This window comes from Sinocyclocheilus grahami, unplaced genomic scaffold (genome assembly GCF_001515645.1).
Source record: "Sinocyclocheilus grahami isolate Dianchi unplaced genomic scaffold, SAMN03320097.WGS_v1.1 scaffold32.1, whole genome shotgun sequence".
In the NCBI taxonomy this organism is placed as follows: Eukaryota; Metazoa; Chordata; class Actinopteri; order Cypriniformes; family Cyprinidae; genus Sinocyclocheilus; species Sinocyclocheilus grahami.
Genome location: NW_015505211.1, coordinates 788,531 through 798,037, shown reverse-complemented (window position 1 = coordinate 798,037; position 9,507 = coordinate 788,531). Strand labels below are relative to the sequence as shown.

The 9,507-nt window shown below is 38.4% G+C and overlaps 1 protein-coding gene across 1 annotated transcript in view; it reads left to right on the top strand.

Moving 5' to 3' along the window:
* LOC107576664 (mediator of RNA polymerase II transcription subunit 13-like) overlaps positions 1-9,507 on the top strand; it is a 115,670-nt gene that overhangs the window by 56,262 nt on the left and 49,901 nt on the right. Inside the window, exons 4-8 of the mRNA XM_016262810.1 lie at positions 2,868-3,013; positions 6,747-6,944; positions 7,145-7,339; positions 7,435-7,597; positions 8,334-8,447. Of these exons, the coding sequence (XP_016118296.1) occupies positions 2,868-3,013; positions 6,747-6,944; positions 7,145-7,339; positions 7,435-7,597; positions 8,334-8,447 (816 nt within the window). The remainder of the gene's footprint in view (positions 1-2,867; positions 3,014-6,746; positions 6,945-7,144; positions 7,340-7,434; positions 7,598-8,333; positions 8,448-9,507) is intronic.

The following is a 9,507-nucleotide window of genomic DNA, read 5'->3' as shown; positions in this document are numbered from 1 at the left end:
CCTCGCTTTTTCAGAACGATGAGCTTTGTAAAAATGGACACGTTTCAGAAAGGCGGGGCACAGAGGAGCAACAATAATGTACAGTATGTGGAAAATGTGTTTTTTGAACCTTAAATCACATAAACACATTTCATTACACCAAATGCACAAAATAATGTTCTTTTTAGCAACATCATATGACCCCTTTAAGTATTTTTATTGGGCTATTTTTTTCTTTGCTTATATGTGACAAGCACCACAGTGAAAGATGAAATTGTATTAATGTTTGGTATCCTTCTGATGATGAATTGCGCAGGGATAAGGTGTCTTAAAGGGATAGTTCACCCAAAAATGAAAATTTGATGTTTATCTGCTTACCCCAGGGCATCCAAGATGTAGGTGACGGTTTCTTCAGTAGAACACAAACGAAGATTTTTAACTCAAACCGTTGCAGTCTGTCAGTCATGTAATGGAAGTGAATGGAAATAACGGCTTTGAGAGTTAAAAAAAAACATACACAAACAAAACCAAATTACACCCTGCGGCTTGTGACGATACATTGATGTGTAAAGACACGAAACGATCGGTCTGTGCAAGAAACTGAACAGTATTTATATAATTTTTTTACCTATTATACACCGCAATGTCCAACATCCGGCGTGTGACACGTGTACGTGCTCTGGCATAGTAGACATAGATATATATAAGTAGATTCCCACGGCCCATAGAAACAGTCACTAATGAGGCATCTATATGTATGTATGTATGTATGTATATATACATACATACATACACGTACGTAGATGCCTCATTAGTGACTGTTTCTATGGGCCGTGGGAATCTACTTATATATATCTATGTCTACTATGCCAGAGCACGTACACGTGTCACACGCCGGATGTTGGACATTGCGGTGTATAATAGGTAAAAAAATTATATAAATACTGTTCAGTTTCTTGCACAGACCGATCGTTTCGTGTCTTTACACATCAATGTATCGTCACAAGCCGCAGGGTGTAATTTGGTTTTGTTTGTGTATGTTTTTTTTTAACTCTCAAAGCCGTTATTTCCATTCACTTCCATTACATGACTGACAGACTGCAACGGTTTGAGTTAAAAATCTTCGTTTGTGTTCTACTGAAGAAACCGTCACCTACATCTTGGATGCCCTGGGGTAAGCAGATAAACATAAAATTTTCATTTTTGGGTGAACTATTCCATTAAGTTGCATAAGTTGTGATGAGTGTTGCTTTATTTTCTCTCTTCAGTTTTTTACTTTTATTTGTTGTTACTTTTGGACCCTGGTTTGGTGTGAACTCGGGGAGGAACAGTGGTTACAGGTCATGTTTTTGTTTTGGGGTTGGTCAGTGATGTACACACTGATTGCTCTGTCTGCCGCTGAATAGAGAACTTCAGGAGCATGCTGTTATTGAGCTCAGTGTGTGTGTAGACCATGTGATCAAATGTGATGGTGCAGCAGTATTGAACTCGCTCAGAGAAGCCTCCTTTTGTGTGCATTGTTGTTGAGAAAGTTTAAGACCGGTGTGCGACTGAAATAACAAAGGCAATGCTGTCAGATTGCAGTTGCGATAATATCTCTACAGAGGGCAGCCTGCTGTAAAACATTCTCGCTAGCAAAGTCCGAGAGCTGTAGAAATGCATGGGGTCAGTGTGGCGTGTTTATTCTGTTTAGATGTGACGTAGTTGCAAATCAGTGTCTGTCTCTGTGGGTTAGTGGCTGAACCTCTTCTATGGTTCTCTCAGTCTCTAAATGCAGATGTTTGGCAAGTGTCCATACTTTGTTTTTGGAGAGACATTCTTTGGGTTTATGGCCATCGTTATAAAGCAGTTGGAGCAACTCTACTGTACAACGGCTGGTGATTCATCTATAAAGCTTTCATATATATATATATTCAGAAGAAGTGTTGTGGTAGTTGCTAAGGTGTTATGAGTGGTTGCTATAGTCAGAAAGTCTTTATTATTCTTATCCTTAGATATCGTTTGCGTCCCTCCTCCGCTGCAAGTGTCATTTTAGCATGTTCGGGGATAAAATCTGATTGCTTAGAAAACTAATAGCATACCTCTTCTCAACAAAGCGCATTATTTGAGGTGTCATTCATGTCCGTGGCACAAACTTTGTGTGATTTGAAGTTTAATACTTAGGTTTAGGGGGTTTCTTTAGATGTCTAACCTTAAGTATGAGTAATAGTTAATGCAGAAATTGTCATAGTAAGCGTAATTAATTCATAGAGTAGCTTGCCTTTATTTTACAAGTGTTTCCTTTTAAAGCTTCCTTTTCATGGAAATACAAGAGTTTTTCTGGTTTAGTAATTTTGCCAAAGGACTAGTTTTGCTTTAAGATGCTTTAATGCCTGTGATGATTCCAGATCAGCAGAGCAACTCTAATGCGCTGTGGAACGAAAGATTTTATTAATCACGTATTAGGAAGCTGGCGTAGTTTGGAATGATTTTCACAGAGCTCAGGCTTTACAGAGTTCAGAGTGTGACTAATGTAGAAGAAGTGTCATTGTCCTTTTACATATATTAAAGCACCTCATGCATATTCATGAGGAAAAGGGTCAAACACAGTGTAATCCTTGAGGTCAAAGAGCAGACACTTGCATCTCAATGACGTGTGATGTTTCTCACGCGTTTGAGATATTAACAATACCGTTTCATAGAGTTACAAATTAATCCAATTCTGTCTTAGGCATTTAATGATCACATCAGATGGTGATTATATGACTCACAAGGTACGTTACAAATGCAGTCAGATGATCCATAGTTGTTGTCTTTTATTAATCCATGTTGTTTTCTTTTTTTTTTTTTTTTTCATTGAGGCACATGTGCTGCTGCTTAACTTAAACACCTGTCTCTCTCTTTCTCAGAGAACACCTTTCTTGCTCTTTCACGTTCTTCCTGCATGGAGACAGTAATGTGTGCACCAGTGTGGAGATCAACCAGCACCAGCCCATGTACCACCTGAGTGAGGAGCACCTGACACTGGCCCAGCAGGCCTCCAGCCCATTCCAAGGTGATAGAATACTCTTTTCTTGATATGCTTTGTAATATTTTTTCCTGTCTGTCCCCTTTTGTTTCTCCTCTCCCTTTTTCTCTTTCCGTCATTTCCTTTCAGATCAAAAAGATGGTTTATAATCAGTAAAGCCCAGTGGCATTCTGTTTGCCCCTCTGTATCTTGAAAAATTTAATTAATAAATAAAATACAGAAATAGTGTTAGAGACCTTTTCCTGTTTTAGGTGCTTGGGGAAGAGGAAAATGTTCTTCATTACCGGTAACATGAGCAGTGCTTAAGGTACTAATGGTGATTTCAAAGATATCTGCACATCCTTAAATCCTGAAAATGTTTAAACTATGGCAGAGATATGTAAAAAATATTTAATCCCCCCCGATATTGTTTATAATCATTTGTTAACTGACTGTTGATATTGATGTATAAAATGCCATAACTCCCAGCCCTGGCCTAAACTGAAAAAAAAACTATGACTTAATGTTTTTATTTTTATTTAATAAACTTTTAAGTAAAATAGCGTTAAGTGGGATTTCCAAAGGGCTGTTAGTGATGGTCACGTTAATGAAGGCATTTTGCCATTTATGATCATGTGTCCCTGGGTGGGAAATCCTTGCACTTTAGGAGATTTAGGCCTGTTTAAACTCACCATAAAATCAAAATGGGCAATTCTTCTTTTTTCAGTCACAAAATCTTGTCAAAAACAATAACTTCCATTCCCCTCCCAACACCATCTCTTCTCTGATGACTTGTGTTGACTGGTGTGAGGGCTGGGCAGTAAAGCCTCCCCTCCAGCAATCTGTCACTCACATGAGATCGCAGCAATTAGCAAATGACAACGATCCAATCAATTCCTGATGGGCAAAATCAAGTCCCATCCTCCTCTTTTTTTTCTTGTTTGAGAAGCCATTTCACTTGTATTTACCTCACTGTAGGGAGGAAAATTCGATCGCAATTTCCATTTCATGCTGACTTTTAAGACCTTACGTGGGATTTCATAGCCTTCAGTTGCTCTTATGTACCCAAGGACTATCAGTGGGAAATATTCCTTATAGCTTTTGTTTTGTGATGCTCACTTTTGATCGAAATTCATTCAGTATCATTCATTTTAGCTTGGCTGGAATGCTGTATTGACTGATCTACATCCACAGCCGTGAACTAGATCACATCTGCCATTGTTTGCTTAATTGAGATTGTTTGCGGTTCCTGCGAATTAACGTTTTAAAACATAATTCATCCTTTTGATGGGGAAATAACCTTTGCAGTGAATCAGGAATGTGTGATGTGTCATTTGGAACCAGCTGACCTTTTTCTCGCTCGCCCGCTCTCTCTCGATCTCCTTTGGTCTGCTGCTCACCGTTTCTGACAGTCTCGGATTAGTGAGCGTGCGAGTGTTGCGACTGTGACCTCATAAAGAGCAGTGAGAGGGGTGTAATGAACTCATAGCTCACTTAACCGAGCAGAAGAGAGAGTGAGAGAGAGAGACTGGTAGTGCACAGATTGCTTGACAGAATTAATGTGAGGTGAACACTGTGATATTGGAATACATTTGTTTGCCTGTTTGTCTGAAAATGGCTTTATATCTGTGTGATGCCCCCACTCAAAAGCGGACCAGAGCAGCAGACCCCTTTCTAATGATGGTTGATAGTTGAGAGTTGATACCTCTCTAGTGGATTCAATGCTTCAAGCTCCCCCGCCATGCAAATTCTTATCTTCTGTCTTACCACCTACCTGAAGAGCTCAACGCTGGGCTTTCTTCCTGTAAATATTTTGCGTATATCTCAGCGGAGTCTTTTTTGATGCATTGGGATGAGCTGGCCATCAGGAGGCCAAACCAATTGGCTCGATCTAGGATCTGTCAAATATTAAAAGAGCAATTTTTGCCTGCAGAGGTGGTCTGTGAATGAGCCGTGTATGTTTTTTGTTACATCTGGTCAGCTTTTTTTTTTAATGCATTTTGGAGGCTTCTGTTTTAAAGCCAGGATAACAATCTCTATTAGAGTGTTTAGATTTAAGCTGCCATAACCAATTAAAGATTAATTGTACCTCCTTTCCATTTGTATAGCATCCCCCTACCCCCATTCCCTCTTCCCATACCTCTTCCGGATGGATGGAGGTGTCCTCTGTCATTGTGGCTTTTATGGATTTGTGTGATGAAGGCCATGGAATGAGCCGGCTAATGGAAGGACACAGGATGGATTCATCCCCCCCCCCCCCCCCCTTTTCTCCCTGGAAGCTCCTTCCTCCTCCTATCCTCTAATATGTGGATCAATATATCAAGGCAGTTAAAGAAACATACATGTACAGAATGAGATTTCCTTGGGAAAACTTGTGACTACCTTCCTCAGTGTTTAGTTATTTTTTTTTAGGCATGAAAGCAGCATGTAACAGAGCTGCGCTTGAGAAACTGAGGTGTTTTGGAAAGGTACCAGTGAAAACTGATGCTGCTACTTCCACATTTGTACTTCACCTTGTCTTGCGCGCTTTCCTTGTCTTTTTTCACCCTGTTTCTGTCTCTCTCCCTCTGAGTGACCTGTTTATTTAAGTTGGTTTATGGGCTCAGAATGAGTGCTGCCTGGCAGTAACTGGAGGCTGTGTTGATATGAAAGGCTTTCGGAAAGTGTCTGAGAGAAAGGAGGAAGGAAAGAGACCCGGCTGCAGTGGAGGAGTCATTTAAGACCACAGTTAATGAGGAACAGAAGTGGAGGGAGCGGTTGAGAGAGAGCCAGGCGGGAGTGTTTGTACAGTGTTCCCCCGCTTCATAGACTCATTTGCTTTGGCCCTGTTCTGATTAAACGCTCCTTAGTCTTCATGTGTTTTTCTGCTAAATTTGCTAGCTTTCCACATTTTTAAGAACCAGTTTGGGGCAACTTTTCAAGAACAACGCCAGATAAATGCCACTTGATTGTATTTTGTAGCAGAGGTTCTTTTGCTGCTATCATGTTAACACAAGTACTTGTATGCATAAACAAAAACTAGTTAGGATACTAGGATCAGTGAATTACTCAAGGGAAAAATGGTTATCCAGCGATGCATGTTACATAGTTTTGGTACATTTTGTGTACCAGCTAGTGCTGTCACAATCATGAGTTTATTAAATATCATATAACTAATTGCAGTTAATTTAATAGCCTTTTTGCTCATGTATTTCACAGTGTAAGGATAATAATTTTTGTATTTTGTACAGAAATATTGTGAAAATTAGAATGACGTAATATTTTAAATATTGAAATGGTTATATATTATTTATGTCAATTGTAAAATATATAAATATTTTTTATATAACAAAATTAAAATCTTTTTATTTTATATTTATAAATTGTATAATTTCTTTTGGTAATGTATTCTTTTTTTGTGTGTTTTTACTGTTTTTGTGTGTGACCATTAACACTAATGTTTTGTGTGGCCTAGTCTGTTTTAATTGTATTATTGTAATATTATAATAATAATAATAATAACAACAACAATAATTGTAGTAGTAATAATAATAATAATAAATAATTTTCTAAAATATTGATATTTGTATAAAATTCCCTTATTTGAATGGCAATCTGTGATTGAGATTAAAAGAGCACAATGATTATGATTATCTCAAATAAACTCAATTAGATAAAATAATCGTGACAGGCCTGTGTCCCAGATTCTTGACCTTTATGCCACTGGTGCCTTAATATCTCTTGTGTTCTGTACTGTATGTAGTGTGTATCACTGAATCACTTCTCTCATTCTCACTTGTAGTGATTCTGAGTCCATTTGGACTGAACGGGACATTGACCGGTCAGTCCTTCAAACTGTCCGACCCTCCGACACAGAAGCTCATTGAAGAATGGAACCAGTTCTATACCATCAGCCCGACCTCCAAGGAGAGCACAGAGGACAAAATGGAGGACATCGACTGGGAGGACGACTCCCTGGCAGCAGTGGAAGTGCTTGTTGGTAAGTTGGACCAAAATATATTTTACTTAAAAGGCTGGTAAATAAACCAGTTGCATTGTGGGAACAATACAGGTTTGCTGAAAATACTGGAGAAATGTAATATAGTGTGCAATGTGTTATTCATCTGTAGTACTTTTTTCTTTCTTTTTCCCTCTAAAAGTGTGCATTCATAAGGTGTTAATTTGTGGCCGTTTCTCCAGGTGGTGTGCGCATGGTGTATCCTGCTTGCCTGGTGTTAGTCCCGCAGTCAGACATCCCCACTGTAACACCTACGGGGTCCTCGCACTGCACCGCTGTCTATTCAAATGGCCATCAAGTGCCTGCTTCAAACCGTGACCCTGCCATCTCTTCAGTGACCCTGACTCCTCCCACCTCACCTGAGGAGGCTCAGACAGGTAAACATGCCTCAACCTTGACACAAACCCATGCCCATCTCATTTCATGGCCAGCATCTGTTACACTCTCAAACTTTGTCTTTTTTTCTTTCTAGTTCACTCTCACTCGGCACAGAAGTGCATGCGGTTGCCGGTGGTGATGGATGGATTCAGTGTTGACAGCACCAGTCATCACGGTGGCAAGATTCCACGCAGGATGGCAAGTCAGGTGGTTGAGAGTGTTTGGCAGGAGTGCAACATCAACCGAGCTCAGAACAAGTAAGTGTGCTCAGACATCCTCAGATGAGCTCAGAGTAAATCTGAGATCAGATCATCCCATTTCACAGTCATGATAGATCTACAATGCACTGTTACTGGTACAATGCATATCTGAGCCACAGATTATTTTATTACTGATTATTAAAGGGGAAAAAACAATTAGGAGTGATCAAGATTAGTTGTCACACAGGGAACTTTTCACAAGGGCTTTGTCTGCAAGGTTTAGAGTCAGAATTTGCACAAATATGTAATTGTTTAATGCTTTTAAACGTTAGTTCAGTCCATCTTGGGAACAGTTTTTGGACACTGTCCAAACTAAAATTTCATTCATTTCAAGTCGTGTTGTCACATTTTAGATTTTAACGATGTATACCATTTATTAGTTAAAAAAGTTACTTTTTGCCATTTCATAATTGTCTAAACTAAAAAGTTAAGCTGATAATCCTATAATTGATTGTACTACCTATAATAGCATATCCGCCTTTACTCAAAAAGGTCAATGTGTGTTCAATAAAATAGTTTTTCCTGGGCAATAACAGTAAAAAATATTCATAAACTTTTGTGTAACTAACTTAGCAGTATGTATACAGAATTTGACTTTCAAAAATAAACCGACGCTGGGAGATATTTGCTGGAGTAAAACATACAACTAGCCTCAACAAAGTACCATAGATTTTGTGATTTAGAAACCATTCAGAGAGTTTGAGTCCAATCTTGTTTCATTGTGTGTTTGCAGACGGAAATTCTCTGCCACAGCCTCCAATGGGACCAGCGAGGAGGAGACGCAGATGAAAGTGGGCACCTGGGACTTTGTTGACTCCACACAGAGATCAAGCTGCAACTGTTCGAGGTACAGACATGAACATTCACTCAGTCCTGTATTCTCACAGGCTGTCGTTGTTTAACCATTCCACACTGCTGCTGCCACTAATCACTTTTCAGCTCTTGTGGTGTCATCTGTCACTCTGTAAAATGACAGGCAATACATTTGTCAAGGAGTATTAAATAAGCTCTTTCTGAAAACCGGAGAAACTGGTTTCTGAGTGATGGTGTTAAGCTGTCATAAGCTCTGCTCTGCTCTGATTCTTTTATTTGCCTCTCTGATAGAGAGAATAAATTAGCTTGCTTATATATTCATAGTCTGCATGTGTTGCAAGTTTAGAGTTATATCAAAAACAGCTGAGGGAAAAAGAAACCAGTCAGAAGCAATAGGACAAATTAAAACAAAACAAAGAAACAAATGAAGTAAAAAGCTTTTTTTTTTTTTTTTAATAAAAGTTTTAGTATATATATATATATATTTCATTGATGTGTGTGTGTGTGTACATATACATATACATTATAGGGATGGGCATTTTTCAAAAATATTGAATTAGAATATTAGGGCTCATAAAAAAACTCATATTCAAATATTTGTTTATTTAAATGATGTTAGAGACTTTATTTTTTTTATAAATTTTTTATCTCCATTTCTGAAGAAGCTTATGATTAGGCATTATATACCACAATGTTCTACAACAACATTACTTTATATCTCAAGGTTTTCTTTTAGTTGAAAACGTGAGCTTGAACGGTGAAGATGTGAGGAGAAGAATGGCAGATAATTGCCAAATGATGATGATCAAAGCTTGTCGCACTAAACAAAAAAGACTTGAGACTGTAAAGGTGCTTCAGCGAAATATTTAGTGAATACTTATGCAATGTACTTATTTCAGGTTTTTTTTTTTTTTTTATAAATTTACGAAGTTGACCATTCTGTTTTTGCTTTGTCAGTATGGTGTATGGAGTGTAGATTGATGTGGAAAAAAAGTAATTTAAAGCAGTTTAACATAAGGCAGCAACATAACAAAATGTGAAAAAAGTAATACTTTTGCAAGGCACACACACACACACACACACACACACACACA